The sequence below is a fragment of the Mizuhopecten yessoensis genome, unplaced genomic scaffold (assembly GCF_002113885.1).
Source record: "Mizuhopecten yessoensis strain PY_sf001 unplaced genomic scaffold, ASM211388v2 scaffold5825, whole genome shotgun sequence".
Taxonomy (NCBI): Eukaryota; Metazoa; Mollusca; class Bivalvia; order Pectinida; family Pectinidae; genus Mizuhopecten; species Mizuhopecten yessoensis.
Genome location: NW_018406242.1, coordinates 125322 through 147649, shown reverse-complemented (window position 1 = coordinate 147649; position 22328 = coordinate 125322). Strand labels below are relative to the sequence as shown.

The 22328-nt window shown below is 37.1% G+C and overlaps 1 protein-coding gene across 3 annotated transcripts in view; it reads right to left on the bottom strand.

Annotated features, from left to right (window-relative positions):
• LOC110451149 (leucine-rich repeat-containing protein 40-like) overlaps positions 1–22328 on the bottom strand; it is a 156969-nt gene that overhangs the window by 95785 nt on the left and 38856 nt on the right. For all 3 annotated transcript variants that reach the window (XM_021499011.1, XM_021499012.1, XM_021499013.1), the window contains exons 4-5: positions 15281–15410; positions 4646–4769 (exon numbers count right to left, since the gene is read on the bottom strand). In XM_021499011.1, coding sequence (XP_021354686.1) covers positions 4646–4769; positions 15281–15410 — 254 coding nt within the window. The remainder of the gene's footprint in view (positions 1–4645; positions 4770–15280; positions 15411–22328) is intronic.

The following is a 22328-nucleotide window of genomic DNA, read 5'->3' as shown; positions in this document are numbered from 1 at the left end:
GTGGCGGCCATATTGGATTTCTGATCGACCCGAAAAATAACAACACTTTGTCAGGACCATGAGGCGATCATTCCTACCAACTTTCAGTTCAATCGGCCCAGCAGAACTTGACTTTAATTTTGAAATGTAAAATGTTAACGGACGACGGACGACGACGGACGACGGACGAAAACGGATAGCAATAGGTCACTTGAGCTAAAGCTCAGGTGACCAAAAAATATGAAAATTTTAAATAAATTCAGTGTAAAATTGTATTTGTTCTTTTGAAATGCGAAATGAACACTTAATTATCTCATACAATCTTTCGAATTCACCTATTGAAACACGAATCAGTAGCATATCATATATCTGAAAGAAGTTGCATAAAGTTACCATACAAAAGGACGGTTTTATATACTGGGCATGTTTGTGTCAATTATAAGATATTGAGGATATACTTTGTTTCCTATCAAAATATCTTTTTTATGCAGAATAAAGAAAGGAAAAATAAAACTATTATGTTAGAAAAGTATTTTAAAAGAAACGTTGCCGTAATTTGTCAGATACTGTCGTTGTATAGGAAGTTGAATTCATTGGAGATAAGGAGGTGTTGCCATCGATACCGCCAACCCCAACCCCCACAAACTTTTGGAATTTTTGTACTAGTGTTCTGAAGCTCATATGAATTCAATTGATATAAAAAAAAAACATAACGCATACAGATAGAAACACCAACCATACGTTTCCGATGCATAATGAAAAGGGTATGTAAGCGTTACTCATCTTCATTTTTCATTATTATATACCCGAAGCTACACACACCCGTGCAAAGTGGTCGTCTTTATACTTTCCCTGTCCAATACTTGAATTAAGTTAAAACGATATGTAAAACAGACGTTGTACTTCAGTCTCATAATTCAATCAGAGACGTATAAAAATAGACTATAAACTATACTGACCCGCGAATTAGTTACAATAATGTTTGTTTTGACTTAACTCTGATATGTCAGAGTAATCATTCTCCCGGGTGTTGGTTGAGATACATCTAATTTATACGATTTGATGGTAGAGACTAGATACACCGGCAAAAGACATCCTTGCGACTTGAGACGCTTAAATCTGTTCTCGGGTGCTGCTGGAAGGAGGGTGGCATTTATTTCGAGAGATATTAATTACTCTTTACATAGCGGGATAGGTCATAACAAACCAACTGTAGCCGGGTCCCTGTGACTGAACTTTATCTCAAAATAACAATAGCTGCAGGTAACAAGGTTACCCCACGTTTAATGACTTATAAACTATATGTATCTGTATCTGTTTTACCGACTTTTTAGATAAATATCAATGTTCTGTATACCATGCTATTAGTTCTGAGTTTCTGCCGCCTCTGACATCAGACTAAGACAGTTTGACAGATAGACGTCTGGTTTGGGACCAGAGCACACTAATTACTATATTTGTGAAAACGTAAAATTGTCCGAAACCGTTTGGTATCGGAGAGTTTTAATTGAGATCCTGACAACAAAAATCTACTATGGCACAACACATACCTCACATACATCGATACATGGATTATTTATTGATCCAAATCTGCTCTTATTATTACCAACAGCTGCTGAATTCCGCCAGCAGAGTCCTCAAATTGGAATCGTTCAAATAAATTTCCGACCTCAGCGATCGCCATTTTCTAGATCATGGAGAAGTGACTTATTAACAAAAAGGGCGGTCCGTAATCTTCTAAACAAAGAATACTATTTTCTATGTTCGGTCCGGATCAGTACGGTTTGTTGATTAGTCAATTCCATGACCTACAAAATGGCGTTCACTCAGGTGGGACATTTTTTGAACGATTGAAATTCGTAACACGCCGTCCTGACATGTATTGGACATACACATCAGAACGATTATCACTTACAAAATCTGGCCTTAATTCATTGCTAATATAATACGGTATTTCATGTAACAAACGGGCATATTTACGATATTAAAAAATACAAAATGTGGTAGGACAATTCTTCCCTGAATATTGGCACGGAGTACGTGATTCCGTGATTATGGTTACAATTCGCTAGCAATCATGTATTTGAATTTAAATCGTGTTGTAATTGTCTAGGTATACCTATACATTTGTGGTCATTCAGTTATAACATAGATTAAACTACCGCCTATTCAAACAAATATATGTTGTAGAAATCATATCATTGACTAATATTTTAATCATAAGAATAAGAGAAATGTTATTCTTAGACTGATCCGACATTATTCAAATAACACGGCTTTATTAGTTTAGTTACAGACTTAAATATATCTTGTGGGTGGTAATTACAGGTGTAATTGAGTGGTTCGGTTATCTAGAAGACTACTACTAGTTCTGTCCCGTGAAAGCGGCTGCATAGTTCATTCGTTCGATCCGCCGCTATCGGCCAGGTATCAGTTTATCGGTCGATAGCGGCGAGGTATCATTAAGCAGTTTATTGGCCGATAGCGGCCGATAACCTCGTTCCGTTCGGGAAGCGGCTGTACTAGCAGCGTTAGGCCCAATCGGTAACACCCGTCCTATCGGTAGGCTTGCTTGCGTTCGCACCGGGTTCGTCCTGCGGTCGTATAGCGGCTCGTCTCTGTTCGGGAAGCGTGCTTCCTGCGTTTGTGCCACAAAAAGTGGATACTTGGGCGTAATTCTAACTGTAATACTTCCGTCAAATTTGACTGGCGTATAAAAATCACACAATATGATTAATTACTTCATAATCCAATAAACATGCATACAGCTCATTGTCCCATGGCCCTACCCTGTCTTCCTCGAAATGGACCATTTTACCAAACCATTTTCTTTGACATAAGCCTATGTTTACGATTGAGAAGTACTTCCGGTGAATGTATCTTATGGAATTATCAACACTGTATTGATTATCACTTTGCATCATAAATACTTCACACTGCTGTTTTAAGAAAACAGTTCTAAATTAATCAGTGTCAGTTTATTACCTGGAAATAATTAATACCGGGTTGTGTCAGTATGGTCACCAGTACTTTTCACTGGAGACCGAAATATGTCCGGTGAAGATGTTTAAATGACATTTCTTTGATCTTGTACAGGAACATTGTTACTTGGATTTATTAGTTGTAATTTTGAATGTTTTTATGACAAACAGGCCTTACTTATACTTCGAAACAGCGAGAAACTTGACTCATCAAAGTTTGATTCATGAATAAAATATTAGTAGTGTTATATAAGGGAGAATATCCAGACTTTGCTGTAAGTTTGACACATTTAGAAATTTGAATTTATGGAGGTTTGACTGTTGTCATATCTAATAACTTTTTTAGCACTCCATCGTAGGTACCTACTGGCCAAATATCATGACCCTGGGCCTTATGGAACTGGAGGAAAAGATTGTTAAAGCTTTGAACCCATGTTGACATTAGACCACTGGCTAGCACTTAAAGTTGACCTTTGACCTCATTACTATGATTGAGAAAAAGATTTGTACTGCTTGTCTACATAACATACCCAAGTATCATGATTCTTAGTTCAATTATGGTTCTTAGGATATTGTTGTTTGAAGTTTTGAACATATTTGACCCCAGTGACCTTGAAAGCAGGTAAAGGTCATTTTAATGAGGGGAAGTTATAACAATCCATTCCAGGTATCTACTGGCCAAATATCATAACCCTTGGCCTCATTGAACTTGATAAGAAGATTTTTAAAGCTTTTAACCCATATTGACATTCATGACTCTAGTCCAAATTGTTTTTAGGATATATTGTTGTTTGAAGTTTTTAACATATTTGAACCCCTGTGACCTTGAAAGTAGGTCAAGGTCATTTTAATGAGGAAACTTTATAGCACTCCATCCAAAGTACCTACTGGCTAAATATCATTATCCTAGAAGTTGTTCAAAAGATAAAGTCGACGGACGGAGGACAGACGGACGGATGGACCACGGAAGACAGACGCCGCAGTTAGGCATAAGCTCACACGGCCCGAAGGTGAGCTAAAAAGACATCATCAGCTTATCATCCGGTCATCATCATCATCATCATCATCATCATCATGTCTTTTTATTGTTATGATGAAGATGATGAAGATTATAATGATGATGATGATGTTAATAACAATGACAATGATGAGGTTTCAATATACAAGATAATTGACCTGTATTAGTGGACTATTTCAAATCACTGTGACCAGGTGTACTGACAGTAGAAAGGATTTTCACTGAGGACTTCATGTTACAGGAATTGCTATGAAAAGAAAGAGAGGGCGGAGCACAGACAAGCTTGCTGCTATATAATTCTGTATTTTTCTATTTTGAAGCCACCATGGGATAAGCTGGGCACTGTAAGAATCAGGATTACCCTATCAATCATACATTTGAAATACTATATATTATGATAATTAAAATCTAATTTCTATACGCACTCATTTTTAAGATTTTACAAGATTTTGATCAATAATGTACAGAATTTGCTGCAAATTTAACCAAGGCTCCAGTGGTCGTCTCTGTATTTTGTTTTTAGAGAGCAAATATCTTATCAAACATTGAACCAAGTTCTGGTGGTAGTCTCAGTATTTTGTTTTCAGAGAGCAAATATCTTACCAAACGTTGCACCAAGTTCTGGTGGTAGTCTATGTATTTTGTTTTTAGAGAGCAAATATCTTACCAAACATTGCACCAACGTCTGGTGGTAGTCTCTGTATTTTATTATTAGAGGCATTGAATTTGCTTAGTCTGGACAGGTGCCCTATTCTCCGAGGCAGTGCTTGTAGCTGGTTGTTGGACACATCCTTAAAAAGAAAGACTTTTTTAAACATGTGATTTACAACAAAATGTTTTTTAACATGGTAGTGAATGCTTTTACAAAGATTGTAGCCATCTGATTTTCAGAAATAATCTTAAGGGGAAACAATGTACCAAACTGGTAACACACACACACAAAATCAAAGTCATTAGAAACAGACAACATCAGGAATCAAGAAGACTGCAGCACAGAAAGAAAGATATCATTACCCAAGAACAAGAGGCCCATAATGCAAGGGCCTTAGCGGTCACCTGAGTTATATTATAGGTACTGGTAGTTCAATTTCATTGTTGAGATGTACAAAATGTAAAAAAAAAAAACATGTGAACAAAGTGAAATACAATACTTGTCATATCACCAAAGGATAAGAACTTAACCAACTATTCAAAAAAAATATTTTGCTATTGAGATATATACCTTCTCCCCAAGGGAGAGCAGAAGACCTAGGGGATAATGAAATTTACAACTTAGATACCAGGTAATGTTAATTTAGGTAAGGACCTTTCTATCCATGCACAGAATTTGATTGTAAAACATCTGAATCTGAAGAAGATTTTTGAAATATTGGTTAATTTTCCCTTTTGGGCCCCGCCCTGGCCCCTAGGGGTTGTGGCAGGAATCCTAATTTTTCAATTTGATAACATCTTCCTCCAAGGATGATTCTCACAAAGTAAGATTGATTTCCTACTGAAAATTGACAAAATATACCCAAAAGTGTTATTTCCCTATATAAACTATATATAGTTAATTACCCCCTCCCCAAAGGAGAATAGGTGGCCCTGTGTAATGTTGTGCGATCCCACAACTGTACCTCAAAGTCTGGAGAAGAAGATTTTTTAAATATTGGTTAATGTTCCCTTTGGGGATCTGCCCTGGCCTCTGGGGTTGGGTCAGGAATTATAATTTTACAATTTGATATATACCATCTACCTCCAAGGATGATTCTCACTAAGTAAGAATAATTTCTTGCTGAAAAATATACCCAAAAGTTTTATTTCCCTATATAAACTATAGTAAACTTTATCCCCTCCCCAAGGGAGAACGGATGCCGTGTGGGTACTGAAATTTACAATTCAAATAAAGCCCCTGATGAGATTTCCATCCATGCAGAGAAATTGATTGTAGTACCTCTGAGTCTGAAGAAGATTTTTTTTGAAATATTGGTTAATTTTCCCTTTGGGGCCCCACCCTGGCCCCTTAGGTTAGGGTAGGTATCCAAATTTTACAATTTTGTAGCCTCATCTACCAAGGATGATTCTGACCTAGTTTCAAAAAAAATCCATCCTCTGGTTCTTGAGGAGAAATCGAAAATGTAAAAAGTTAACACATGACACAAGATGCACGACGACGGACAGAAAGTGATCAGAATATTTCACTTGAGCTTTGACCTAAAAAGGCATGGCTTTTTCATTGATTGCTTAACACATGATTTTTTTTACTAAAAGCTTTACGCACGACGCACGAGGACGGATTAGAAAGCGATCAGAATAGGTCACTTGAGCTTTGCTCAGGTGACCTAAAAGCCTATCTCAAATGGTCACAACCTGTACTGTTGTCAATTCTTATACAATATAATATACAACAATAATACAATCAAACCTATGAGCCCACCAAAATTATTAAATCTTATTGGTTAACAGTTACTTTCAACAGGTACTAATAGTTACTGATCCCTGTCCCACTGCACTGTGGTTGTGTACGTTGTACCGGTATGTATATCGTAAATGAGATCAGGGAGGAAAACAAGATTTCACCAGTTTTTCAAGAAGCAGATGATGCGGCCATAACTTTGTGTAACAAAAGGCCCAAAGGGCCTGTATCGCTCACCTGGTATAAATCTCACACTTGAAACCTTAAAAGTGATCTGAAATAAAGCTACAGGCAAAAGATCAGCATTTATGACTATTAGTCATTCGAAAGAACCAGTTAAAAGATTTCAAAACATTTGACCCCTATGACCTTGAAAGTCAAACAAGGTCAATACCTTGTACAGTTGTTTATTGAGATTATGTCATTTAAAGGTTTATACATATCTGACAAAATGTGACCTTGAAAGGGGTCAAGGTTATTCAAATGAAAAACCTTGATAGCCCATCACCCAAGCATGCTACTGGCCAAATATCAAATTATTCAGAAAAAGATGTTTAAGTATTTTTTTCCTTTATCATAGCATGCTACTGGCCAGATATTAAGAAGAAATTGTTTCAAAATTTTGAACATATATCCCTGTGACATAAAATAAAGATCAAGGTCATTCATCTGAACAATCTTGGTAGCCCATCCTTTAGGTCGAAATGAAAAAATACTACCCTAATTCCAACAGCAAGGGGTAATTACCATATCTGTAAACTTTCATTGAAATCGGTACAGAAGTTTAGCAGGCAGACAAAGTTTTTTTCAACAAAGGGCCATAACTCCCTTTAAAAGGGTCAGAATGAAACTACTTGGATGCACAATATCAGGGGGCAGTTGCCATATCTGTAAACATTCTTTGAAATTGGCACAATAGATTAGGAGAAGTTGTCAGGACAAGGGTTTTTCAACAAAGTGCCATAACTCCATAAAAAGGGTTGGAAAAAATACCTAAAATATAATAATAATATATAATAAAATATCTAAAACTTTCCATTGAAATTGGTCGCATAGTCTTGGAGGAGTTGTCTGGACAACTCTTTTTCAACAAAGAGCCATTAGTCCGTAAAAAAGGGTCAGATTGAAAACATAATACCTGGATGCACAACTTCAGGTGGTAGTTATTATATCAGAAAAGTTTCGTTAAAATTGGTCCATTACTTTAGAAGGAGTTGTCCGGACAAACTTTTTCTATTGACAGACAGAAGGACAGACGGTTGAACAGAAAAGCTGACAAAATTGAGTGCCCTTGGCCCAAGGATGCTCCAGACCAAACTAGGATAAACAAGAGGCCCAATGGGCCTGAATAGCTCACCTGGTATTAATTTCACATTTGTTATCTTAAAAGTGGACTAAAATACAACTACAGGCAGAATATTGGTGTTTGATTAATAAGAACCTATTAAAATATTTAAACATATGAGACGTGTGACCTTGAATGTTGAACAAGGATATTAGGTTGAACAGAATTTATAGTCTTCCAACCAAGCATGCTTCTTGCAAAATATCATTACCCTGGTTATACAGAACAAATCATTTAAAGATTTAAACATATATTGACCACGGTGACCTTCAAAGTTGGTCAAGGTCATTCATTTGAACAAACTTGGTAACCCTTCATCACAGCATGTTAATGGCCAAATGTCATCACCCTAGGCCTCTTGGTTATTCAGGAGTTGTTTAAATGATAACAACATATTTGACTTGCGTGCCCTTGAATATAAGTGAAGGTCATTCATTTGAAGAAATTTGAAAGACCTTTATCCCAGCATATTACTGGCCAAAAATCTACACCCTAGACCTTTTGGTTATTCAGAAGAAGTCGTTTTATAGTGTTTTTAAGATAAATAACCCCTGTGACCTTGAATATGTGCAAGGTCATTCAATTGAACAAACTTGGTAACTTCAAGCCAACATCCTTCTGGCCAAATATCATCACCCTGGACCGTTTGGTTATACAGAAGAAGTCATTTATATTTTGTTTAAGACAATTGACCCCTGTGACCTTGAATATATAAGAGTAGGTCAATCATTTCAACAAACTTTATAGCCCTTCATTCCAACATTCTTCTGACCAAATATCATCACCCTGGACCGTTTGGTTATACAGAAGAAGTTGTTTCAAGGTTTATAAGACAATTGGCTCCAGTGACCTTGAATATGGGTGAAGATCATTCATTTAACAAACTTTGTAGCCCTTCATTCCAGCATGCTTCTGACCAAATATCATCACCCTGTAGCTTTTGGTTATTTAGAAGAAGTTGTTTAAAAGTATGTATCCAATTCAAAATCCTGACTGGAACCTGTCTCCACAAAAAAACAAGAGCACTTGTTATCTTAAAAGTGGACTAAAATACAGCTACAGGAGGAATATCAGTGTTTGATTCATAGAAACTACTAAAAGATTCAAACATATGACGCCTGTGACCTTGAATGTCGAACAAGGACATTAGGTTTAACAGAGTTTATAGTCTTCCAACCCAGTATGCTTCAGGCAAAATATCATTACCCTGAACCTTTTGGTTATACAGACCAAATCATTTAAAGATTTAAACATATATTGACCACTGTGACCTTGAATATGATTCAAGGTCATTCATTTGAACAAACTTGGTAGCCTTTCATTCCAGCATGTTACTGGCCAAATATCATTATCCGAGGCCTCTTGATTATTCAGAAGAAGTTGTTTATAGGTTTTATACATATTTGACCCCTGTGACCTTGAATATCAATCAAGGTCATTTATTTAAACAAACTTGGTAGCCCTTCATCCCAGCATGTTACTGGCCAACTATCATTATCCTACGTCTCTTGGTTATTCAGAAGAAGTTGTTTAAAGGTTTTATACATATTTGACCCATGTGACCTTGAAAAATGATGAAGGTCATTTATTTGAACAAACTTGGTTGCCCTTAATCCCAGCAAGTAACTGGCCAAATTTAAGCACCCTAGGCCTCTCAGGACCAGGAAAGCCAAAATCCCTTGGCATAGATGAGGGGAAGACAATCCACATTATAAGTGGTGATTCCACAGTTTCGATGGCAGTGTCCGGGAGTGGGACTCCTAAGGAAATAATGGACCATATCGGGTGGTTCACAGAAGGAAGTTTGGATAGATACTCCATAATGGGGAAATGATTAAGACTTGGGTAGCTGAGAATCTTGTAACACACAAGTGGCAGATGACCCAAGTAGGGTTAGTAATATTTACAAGATAGGCGATGGGTCCACTTTATCAAGTGCTTTCATGTAAATAAAATTGTTTAGCAAAGAGAGGTATATGTATAGTTACATATATTATGCAATTGCTTTGTTGATATGTGATACCAATGACCATGAACGCATTCGTTCATTTGCCTATTTAATATTAGATTGAAAATTTACAATGTCCTGCTTATCTATTTGTTCTCACATATACATTTTGCCTGGAATATATTTAGTTTTGGGGTGAATTTTGGGGTGAGTTTTGGGTATTTTATAAAGTATAATGGGTTATGATTTATAGGCAGCCATTTTAGAATAAAAAAGGCCCAAAGGTTTTAAACATATTTGACCCCTGTGAACTTTAACATAAATTAAAGTCATTCATTTGAACAAACTTTGTACAGCTATTCATCCAAGTATGTTACTCAACATATATCTCCACACTAGGCCTCTTGGTTATTCAGAAAAAGTCTATACATAATTTGGCCCCTATGACCTTGAATATAGGTTACGGTCATTCATTTGAACAAACTGGTTAACCCTTTATCCCAGCATATTCTGTCCAAATATCATCACCCTAGGCCTCTTGTTTATTCAGAAGTTGTTAAAGTGTTTTAAACATACTGGACCCCACGTGACCTTGAATAAGAGCAGGTCATTCATTTGAACAAATTTGGTAGTCCTTCATCCTAGCATGTCACTGGTCAAATATCATCATTCTATTCCTTTTGGTTATTCAGAAGAAGTTGTGTAAAGATTTTATACATATTTGACCCAAGTGACCTTGAATATACGTCAAGGTCATTTACTTACACAAACTTTGTAGCCCTTCATCCCATCATGTTACTGGCTAAATATCATTATCCTAGGACTCTTGGTTATTCAGAATAAGTTGTTTAAAGGTTTTAAACATATTTTATCCCTGTGACCTATAATATAAGTAAAGGCCATTCATTTGAACAAACTTGAAAGCCCTTCATTACAGTATGTTACTAGCCAAATATCAATACACTAGGTCTCTTTTTATTATACAGAAAAAGTTGTTTGAAGGTTTTAAAGATATTTGACCACTGTGACCTTGAATATAAGTCAAAGTAATTCATTTGAACAAACCTGGTAACCATTCATCCCCGCATGTTACTGGCCAAATATCATCACCCTAGGCTTCTTGGTTATTCAGAAGAAGTTGTGAAAAGATTCTAACATATTTGACTTGCGTGCCCTTGAATATAAGTGAAGGTCATTCATTTGAAGAAATTTGCTAGACCTTTATCCCAGCATATTACTGGCCAAAAATCTACACCCTAGACCTTTTGGTTATTCAGAAGAAGTCGTTTTATAGTGTTTTTAGGACAAATAACCCCTGTGACCTTGAATATGTGCAAGGTCATTCAATTGAACAAACTTGGTAACTTCAAGCCAACATCCTTCTGGCCAAATATCATCACCCTGGACCGTTTGGTTATACAGAAGAAGTCATTTATATTTTGTTTAAGACAATTGACCCCTGTGACCTTGAATATATAAGAGTAGGTCAATCATTTCAACAAACTTTATAGCCCTTCATTCCAACATCCTTCTGACCAAATATCATCACCCTGGACCGTTTGGTTATACAGAAGAAGTTGTTTCAAGGTTTTAAAGACAATTGGCTCCAGTGACCTTGAATATGGGTGAAGATCATTCATTTAACAAACTTTGTAGCCCTTCATTCCAGCATGCTTCTGACCAAATATCATCACCCTGTAGCTTTTGGTTATTTAGAAGAAGTTGTTTAAAAGTATGTATCCAATTCAAAATCCTGACTGGAACCTGTCTCCACAAAAAAACAAGAGCACTTGTTATCTTAAAAGTGGACTAAAATACAGCTACAGGAAGAATATCAGTGTTTGATTCATAGAAACTACTAAAAGATTCAAACATATGACGCCTGTGACCTTGAATGTCGAACAAGGACATTAGGTTTAACAGAGTTTATAGTCTTCCAACCCAGAATGCTTCAGGCAAAATATCATTACCCTGGACCTTTTGGTTATACAGACCAAATCATTTAAAAGATTTAAACATATATTGACCACTGTGGCCTTGAATATGGGCAAGGTCATTCACTTGGTAATCCTTCATCCCAGCATGTTAATGGCCAAATATCATCACCCTTGGCCTTTTGCTTATTAAGAATAAGTCGTTTTAAGGTTTTTAACATATTTGACCCCTGTGACCTTGAAAGTGGGTCAAGGTCATTCATTTGGACAAACTTGGTAGCCCTACATCTCAGCATGATACAGGCCTAATTTCAGTACCGTGGGCCTTTAGGTTATTGAGAAGAAGTCGTTTGAAGATTTTAAGACATTTGACCCCTGTCACCTTGAAAGTTGGTCAACGTCATTCATTTGAACAAATTTGGTAGCCCTTCATACCAGCATGCTACATGCCTAATATCAGTACCCTGGGCCTTTTGGTTATTGAAAAGATATTGTTTGAAGATTTTACGACATTTGACACCAGTGACCTTGTAAGTCGTTCAAGGTCATTCATTTGAACAAACTTAGTAGTCCTTCATCCCAGCATGCTACATGCCTAATATCAGTACCCTGGGCCTTTTGGTTATTGAGAAGCCGCTTGAAGATTTTACGACATTTGACCCCTGTGACCTTGAAAGTGGGTCAAGGACATTCATTTTAATTAACATGGTAGCCCTTCAACCCAGCATGCTACAGGCCCAATAGTAGTACCCTTGGCCTCTTGGTTATCAAGAAGTAGTTGTTTGAAGATTTTACGACATTTGACCCCTGTGACTTTGAAAGTAGGTCAATGTCATTCATTTGAATAACTTGGTAGCCATTTGTCCCAGCATGCTACAGGCCTAATATTTTTTGGTGCTGACAGGGAAAATGTTGCCTATAAGTACATCTGCATCCGCCGCTTTGCAATTAACACGCGAGCGCTAAATAGGTTAATACAGGTCAGAGTAAGGGGTCAGAGACCGACATGCTTCCACGAGCAAATACATCTAAATCTAAGTCCGTTATTGGTCTACTATGAACTGCGTTTTAGAAGCGCGTTAAACCAAACGGTTTGTGTGCGTTTGCGTTGAGTTTCCGTTGCGTTTCCGTTGTGTTTCCGTTGCGTTTGCGTTTAAACGGACAAGAAAAACAGTCTGTATCACCTGGCGTGGAGTTGTCCTACTTGGAATACGTTGTATAGCTACAATATCATAATATCCATCAATATGGACTCCGGTGATCTGTTGTAACTTTTTTGTGAAGTCCTCCATATGATTTTCATTCTGGTTTTCCCGCAGGCCATGGATTCTGATGTTGTTTTTACGGGATGTATTGCTCGTTCCTATTACAATATTCACTCATTAATCTTTCTCTGTTGGACAACATATATATTTAAAGTATGTCCTGAATCTCCTCAATCTTTTTGTCTCTCTTTCCCATCTCATCCTGTAAATTAGCCACATCTAGTTCTATACAGTTCAGATGTTGTTGTAGCTGATCTGTCTGTTCAATCACATATCCTTTCACTTCAGTCACAACTTCTTACCTGATGTTCTTAGAGACTGATTCTAGAGCTGTTGAAAAAGCTTTATCAACCACAACTTGTAAATTGGCCTGTTTCCCCAGCTACTTTGAACTCCAAAATTTCTGTTTTCAGTTCACAAATTTCCTTCATTATCATGTCTAAACTTGGATCCATGGATAGCATGGATAACAAACTTTAGCTCTCAAAATAAAGATGGCTGCCTGTCGGCCATCATGGTTTTCCAATCATTCCCAAAATTTGATATGCATAACTATGGTCTTCATATTAAATTTGAGCTTTGTGATCAGTCCCAAAAAATAAATATGCATAACTAGGGGCCATGGGGAACCTGCATGTGCAATTCAGAAAAGATTCCTCCTATACTTTCTGAGAAATAGCGCTAACAAGAATTGTTAAAGGACGGATGGAATGATGGACCACGGACACATGTTGCTTTGAATAGCCAACCATCTGATGATGGTGGGCTAAAAATAAATGGAAAAGGTTGTACAGCTAAGAGAATCAGTACATTAATGCCTTGGAAATAAATGTCTATGTAGAAATTTGCCAATCCTTTGGCTAGAGTTACACCCCACCAATACCTCAGCTCTAGAAATTTGCCAATCCTCTGGCTAGAGTTACACCTCACCAATACCTCAGATCTAGAAATTTGCCAATTCTTTGGTTAGAGATACCCCTCACCAATACCTCAGCTCTAGAAATTTGCCAATTCTTTGGTTAGAGATACACCTCGCCAATACCTCAGCTCTAGAAATTTGCCAATCCTTTGGCTAGAGTTACCCCCCACCAATACCTCAGCTCTAGAAATTTCCCAATCCTCTGGCTAGAGTTACACCTCACCAATACCTCAGATCTAGAAATTTGCCAATTCTTTGGTTAGAGATACCCCTCGCCAATCCCTCAGCTCTAGAAATTTGCCAATTCTTTGGTTAGAGATACCCCTCACCAATACCTCAGCTCTAGAAATTTGCCAATCCTCTGGCTAGAGTTACACCTCACCAATACCTCAGATCTAGAAATTTGCCAATTCTTTGGTTAGAGATACCCCTCGCCAATCCCTCAGCTCTAGAAATTTGCCAATTCTTTGGTTAGAGATACACCTCGCCAATACCTCAGCTCTAGAAATTTGCCAATTCTTTGGTTAGAGTTACACCCCACCTATACCTCAGCTCTAGAAATTTGCCAATTCTTTGGTTAGAGTTACACCCCACCAATCCCTCAGCTCTAGAAATTTCCCAATCCTCTGGCTAGAGTTACACCTCACCAATACCTCAGATCTAGAAATTTGCCAATTCTTTGGTTAGAGATACCCCTCACCAATACCTCAGCTCTAGAAATTTGCCAATCCTTTGGCTAGAGTTACCCCCCACCAATACCTCAGCTCTAGAAATTTTCCAATTCTTTGGTTAGAGTTACACCCCACCAATCCCTCAGCTCTAGAAATTTGCCAATCCTCTGGCTAGAGTTACACCTCACCAATACCTCAGATCTAGAAATTTGCCAATTCTTTGGTTAGAGATACACCTCACCAATACCTCAGCTCTAGAAATTTTCCAATTCTTTGGTTAGAGTTAAACCCCACCAATACCTCAGCTCTAGAAATTTCCAAATCCTCTGGCTAGAGTTACACACCACCAATACCTCAGCTCTAGAAATTTTCCAATTCTTTGGTTAGAGTTAAACCCCACCAATACCTCAGCTCTAGAAATTTCCAAATCCTCTGGCTAGAGTTACACACCACCAATACCTCAGCTCTAGAAATTTTCCAATTCTTTGGTTAGAGTTACACCCCACCTATACCTCAGCTCTAGAAATTTGCCAATTCTTTGGTTAGAGATACACCTCACCAATACCTCAGCTCTAGAAATTTGCCAATCCTTTGGCTAGAGTTACCCCCCACCAATACCTCAGCTCTAGAAATTTCCCAATCCACTGGCTAGAGTAACACCCCACCAATACCTCAGCTCTAGAAATTTTACAACTACCTTAATTAGAATGATCAAGAAGGGTTCTATCATGAGCTTTTTTGACTTTGAGTATCTTCCTTCTATTTAGAAGATGAAGCAATGTTGAAATGAATTCTTTCACTTGAATATATGAATAATATACGTACCAGATCTTCAAGATTGTTGAGATTGCCAATGCGTTCATCTATCCGTGCGACCTGGTTGTGAGCCATATGAAGAGTCCTCAAACTCACAGCCTTCGTGACACATTCTGGTAATTCAAACATTTTGTTTCGGCTATGGAACAGAAAGTGATACAGTGTTTTAGCTGAAGAAAAGATAACAGTATACAAGTTTTGTATGATAAAGTATTATGATAAAGTATACATTGTCAATGAAAATAGTAACAAGAAGCCCAAAGGGTCTAAATGTTTACATGTGTTTCATAGGCCTTCATGTTACAGGAGCATTTGTACAAATTTTGAAGAAAATGTCTCGGGCAATCAGAAGCCTGTGGTATCCAACTTAGATTCTTGCATAAACACACAAAGAAGGAAAACTTCCATTTATAAATATTCAATTCCTTTTGCCCAAAGATTCTCTAGATCAAGTTTGGTTAAAACCCCTTCAACAGTACAGAAGGAGAAGGATCTTTAATGTTTTCTTTTATTTCCCCTAAAGGGCCCCACTCATCTGCTCCAAAGAAGGGACCACACCCTCTGTTTATACAAACTTGAGGCTCCATTGTCCAAAGATGCTCTAGAACAAATTTGGTCAAAATCCTTCATTGGTTGAGAAGAAGAAGATTTTTAAAGATTTACCAATTTTCCCCCTATTTGGCCCCACCCCTTTGCCCCCAGGGGGACCATACCCTCCGTTTATACAAAACTGAGAACCCTTTGGCCAATGATGCTCCAGGCCAAATTTGGTCAAAATCGCTTCATCGGTACAAAAGGAGAAGGATCTTTGATGTTTTCCTCTATTTCACCTAATGGGTCCCACCCATCTGCCCCAAAGAAGGGGGACCACACATCTCAGTTTATACAAAATTGATTCTTTTGTCCCTAATCATGCTTCAGACTGCATTTGGTTTAAATCCCTCACTTGTATAGTAGGAGAAAAAAAATCCTCTATTTCCCCTATTGGGCCCCGCCCCTCCACCCCCAGAGGGCCCACACCCTCCGTTTATACAAACTTGAGTCTCCTTTGTCCAAAGATGCTCTAGGACAAATTTGGTCAAAATCCTTCAATTGGTTGAGAAGAGGATTTTTAAAGATTTACTTATTTTCCCCCTATTTGGCCCCGCCCCTCTGCCCCCAGGGGGACCATACCTTCCGTTTATACAAAACTGAGAACCCTTTGGCCAATGATGCTCCAGGCCAAATTTGGTCAAAATCGATTCATCGGTACAAAAGGAGAAGGATCTTTGATGTTTTCCTTTATTTCACCTAATGGGCCCCACTCATCTGCCCCTAGTAGGGGCCCCATACATCTCAGTTTATACAAAATTGATTCTTTTGTCCCTAATCATGCTTCAGACTGCATTTGGTTTAAATCCCTCACTTGTATAGTAGGAGAAAAAAAATCCTCTATTTCCCCTATTGGGCCCCGCCCCTCCACCCCCAGAGGGGCCACACCCTCTGTTTATACAAAATTAAGTCTCCTTTTGTCCAAAGATGCTCTAGGACAAATTTGGTCAAAATCCTTCTATTGGTCCCCCTATTTGGCCCTGCCCCTCTGCCCCAAGGGGGACCATACCCTCCGTTTATACAAAACTGAGAACCCTTTGGCCAATGATGCTCCAGACCAAATTTGGTCAAAATCCTCTGAGCCATTCAGGACTAGTAGCGTTTTTAAGGGAAAAGTTGACGGACGCCGGACACGGCGGACGCTGCACCATGGGATAAGCTCACTTGGCCCTTTGGGCCAGGTGAGCTATAATAAATGGGTCTAAATGTGTTCTCTGGTCTTCCAAAAGTTATACCCCGGCAATATGATGGTCAAGTTCTGCTTGCAAAGTCCAGTTTTGACCACTGAAATCTCGGGGTCATGTGATTGTTTCGAAAGCGAGGCAGTGAAGATATCAACAATAGCAGGCCATCTCTCAGCCATGTCGGACTCATCTAGCGGACAAGACAGTAATAGCTTATACGTAAATAATTGTTTTAAGAGGTCATGTATGATGCAAGTCTACCTATCTATTGTTGTTATATTTAACAGTATTGATGGTAATGTCAATAAACGTGGAAATCACTGCAAATCGCCTTCCAATGCAGCGATGGGGCCCCATAAGGGGTATTCTAAATCCTGTCATCAATGTCATTGTTTCATTTGTAAAGATTTATTAATTACTATTTTGAATCAACCATGGCATATCGTTAGTGAAAACACAGCTAGTGTTTGCCTGGGAATGTTGGGAATACTCATTAAATAATAAAACGTCCCAAAGAAGTATCTAGACCAAACCTGAAGCGAAGAGAAACGTTTCAACTTCAAGTAAACAGGCATATTGACACTGTGTCATTGAAACTTTGATAAATAGGCCTATCAATTGATTATAGACGTGTTTATTACGCACAACATCACTTTTTAGATCCAGTTTTAATCTATTCTACATTTATTTTGATATAAAGAATGTTTGAATGTACACAAGTTACACATACACTAATTACCCTACAATATTTCAATTATGCAATCATAAACCACATAATTATATCATATATATAAAATGATTGCATACATTATCTGTGAATTGAAAAATCCCTCAGTTATCAAAAATGTGAATACAAATTAATACAGGTCTGTTAAAAATTAACTGGATCACTGTAAGACTCAGAGCTCTAAACTTTGATGTTGTAGATGTACAGTAGATAGAACAAGGGGTTGCACGACCAAAGGTGAAGGTTAGAGGTCAATTTTGTTGATAAGAATATTATTATGACTCCTAAAAGCAGAGTTGGTTGGAATCCATCAAGAAATCACATGGCTACAGTTAAATGTCACCAGGTCAAATTTCAAAGTCACATTTATAATCAAACTTGCTGTATACATGTATTTGTATACTTTCATCTTTTATCATTATGTATAGTTACCAATAAAAATTGCAATATAATAACTGGCATATTGGGCCTCCAAGGCCTCTTGTGTTAAATGACCTCACACCACGAGGATTATAGGCAAAGAACAAGTTACTAGTCTCTCTGTATACAAGTCTCAGTTTTAGACAAATATATTGTCAGTTACGGTTTCTTTGTTGTGTCTACTGATCTTATGGAAAGAGCCGAGAAAATTCAAAATGCTTTCATTTTCTCAAATTTTTATTGTTCTAGATTTAAATTTACAACTGAAAGCTGCCAGGGTTGGGGTCCTAGTATCAGCTTCCTTACAATAAATGTCCTCTCGCAGGAGGGCTCTCATACACCATACTCTGAGTCTCCAGACAATCATTAATTCATACATTCATTCATATTTTGTTTTTTAAATGATATATTCATCCATCTCATTGCTGAAGTTCAATCACACATTCATCATTTCATTCAAACAACCATTTGTTCATGTGTTATATGATTATAAATGAGTAGCAAGGGAAGTCTTATTCAATATTGTTTGTCATCTCTCTTCATTTTAAAGTTGCCAGACTTCATGTATGGTAATTTGGTATAAAATGATAACCTGTACATCAATATTTTTTGTATGTATTTGCTTTGATAGCTACTCCATTGAATATTACCATTATAAACTTTGGTTGAGTGCATTGTTTCCACACCAGATATACCAGATGAGTGAGATGACCGAGCTCTACAATATGAAAATGTAGAGAATTAATTGCATCAATATATTTCAGGCAATCGAGTGAATCTAAATGTAGATTCATCACTGGGCAAATAGATGTTTGAAAAACAACTAGAAACATGAATGCTGCCTTTCCCCTACTTTATTTGCAGTACACCTTTTCTCAAATCTTGCGAAGCATAAATTAAGTGTTTTTTACCCCAAAAATGTCAGAAAATTAAAGCTTCTACATTATCTATTATAATACATCATTCCAAGTTTCAATTGCCTACCACTTGTACTTTTCCAGATATACCCAAAATTACAGAAATATTTTAATCAGCGGACGGACACACGGACGGAATTGTGGTAAAACAGTGTGCCCAGCAGACAAATTCGAACGGGGGCATCAAATTAAAACTGGTCTAATGCAAAAAATAATTATAATTCTTGACCTAAGATCTCATGGCAATGTTTCCATTTCATTATAATCTACCATCTGTATACATACATACAGTACACATTTCACAAGTGGTCATGTGATGTATACATATAATTTATATTATAACAATTTATGTGTCACATTGTGGGTGATATTTTCCATGAAAGTATATACATACATCTACATGTACTTCTACTTACTCTATATCTGAGACGTTGGACATTGGTGTATCTACAGACAGGCTAGGTTCTTTATGGGCAGGTGTGGATGTAATCAGTACCGGTGCCCCCGTAGATGTTAGGGTAAAGGGTTATATATTAATTAAACTTGTCTGATAGGCCTTACAATTTAATAATTGATGTTATGAAAACCCATATTTTATATCATAACACTAACAAGAGATCCCAGAGGCGCCCACCATTGTACCATCTTCATTAGTTCTTCGTCAGTTCGATCTTTTCTCTTCTTTCCTCTAATCTGTTTGATCGAGTCATCGTTAACAGTAAATGCACCTTGAGGTTAACTTTTGATCTAAACTTAATAGCCAACCTTCAAAGTGAGTTTGTCATTGTACATATTTACTAGTACAGTACTTAATGTGAAAGAAATAGAATCAAATCATTGCAATATGAGAAAGATCTGTTTAGTTCTTCCTTTAGCCATTTTGTTTTTATGATCAGTCTTAAAATATAACATGCACAACGAGGGATCAAGGGGTCTCAACCTACATATCAAATTTGAGAAAGATCCCTCAAGTTATTCCTGAGAAATAGTACTACAGTTAGAATTACGCCCAAGTATCCACCTAGGTTCAGTTCGTTCTGCGTGCGGCTTGCGTGCGGTTAGCGGTAGTCTAGCATCCAGAAAGCAATCGTTCACCGTTCGATCACCGTTCGTAATTTTGTCTGTTTCGTTCTTATCAGCTAAATCGTCATTTCGGCCGTCCCCCTCATCCAATTATTTCATTGGGTAGTTTAGTTCGGCTACTCCGTCCGGCTGTTCCGTCCGGTTGTATCATTAAGTTTGATCGTCTACTCCGTCTTTTTGGGTTAGGATGGGCACGCAGTTTATCATTTCAGTAAGGCAAATGGCAGCATTGCAGAAGATCTCACGCTTATCTCCAGAATTAAGAACCTCAATTATCAGATACAGTGACAAAGGCTACGCAATTAGAAAGATCAGGAAAACATTGGAAGAGACAAACAACGTCACATTAACACGGAAGACGGTGTGGCTGTGTATACGCAGATACAGAGAGACCGGATCCATCAACGACAGGTTCAATGATTTACAGGAATGGGCAGGAACGGGCAGAAACAGGCAGGAATGGGCAGAACGTGGATATATATATTAGATATATTTAAGTATCATTATCGGGTATAAGATATATTTGATAAAAGGATTGCAATTACATGATCAGGGCAGAATCGGACTAAATAATATATATACATTTATGTCGTTATTACTTATGAGACCTATATTTATAGTATTATATATCTTTTATCGGGTATAAGATATATTTGATAAAAGAATTGCAACGAATTAAGAGTATTGTATTGATATGGATTGGGCAGGAACAGGCGACGATTTACAGGAACGGACAGAAACGGGGTAGGATCAGACTTATTTATATATATTTATTGTATATATTTATATAATTGATTATCCTTATCGGGTATAAGGTATATTTGATACACAAATTGCAATTACATGATCGGGGCAGAATCAGATTAAATTATATATATATATATTTATATTATTATATCTTTTTTATCGGGTATAAGATATATATATTAGATATATTTAAATATCATTATATGGTATAAGATACATTTGATAAAAGGATTGCAATACGTGTAACATGATCAGGGCAGAATCGGACTAAATTATATATATACATTTATGTCGTTATTACTTACGAGACCTATATTTATAGTATTATATATTTTTTTATCGGGTTTAAGATACATTTGATAAAAGAATTGCAACGAATTAAGAGTATTGTATTGATATGGATCAGGCAGGAACCGGCGACGATTAACAGGAACGGACAGAAACGGGCGACAATTTACAGGAACGGACAGAAACGGGGCAGGATCGGACTTATTTATATATATTTATTGTATAAATTTAATTATCCTTATCGAGTATAAAATATATTTGATGAAATAATTGCAATTACAGGAACAGGGCAGGATCGAATTAGATAAAATAAATATATTACATATAGTTAATTATCCTTATCTGGGATACAATATATTTGATTAAAGAATTGCAATAACAGGAACGGGGCAGGATCAGATTATATATTATATATACAGGGGTGTCAGCGTTTCAGTTGACAAACGGAATGGAATGAAAACGCAATGAAAACGCAACGAGAACGAAATGAAAACGGAATGAAACAAGGCCTAAACGAAACGGAACGAAAATAATTTCACTATTTGGAACGAAACGCGAATAGAATGGAATGAAACATGTTTTGCTCACAGGAACGGAATGGATTGAAAGTAGGTGGAACGAAACGCGAGGAATGATTGAAAACGAAATGGAATAAAACGATCTGAGAAGATAACTATTTTAATCGAGATTTCCTATCTATAGTGGCTAGTTACGATAAATTAGCAGTAGATAATAATGTTTAGTAAATAATTACAACTTTGCATATTTGTTTATCGTATTTATTCCATATCTTAGGTTTCTAGATGATATCAGAGACACATAATTAATCGATTATTTGTGAATTGTTTCGCCGAATGATCTGTCCGTTGTTGAAATAATATATGATAAACGTACTTTCACTTGACGATTTCACAAAGCATCCAATACATATTAGGGTTATACATATTACTTTTATGAATTCGGTGCATGGCCAAGATTCTCATTTATTATTAATATTGTATGAACCAACTAACAATACTCCGAGACGGACGATGTCCGGGGCCCAGGATCATGAAACAGACTTGTAAGTCTAAATCTGGACTTTAGTCTCATTTTTTTTT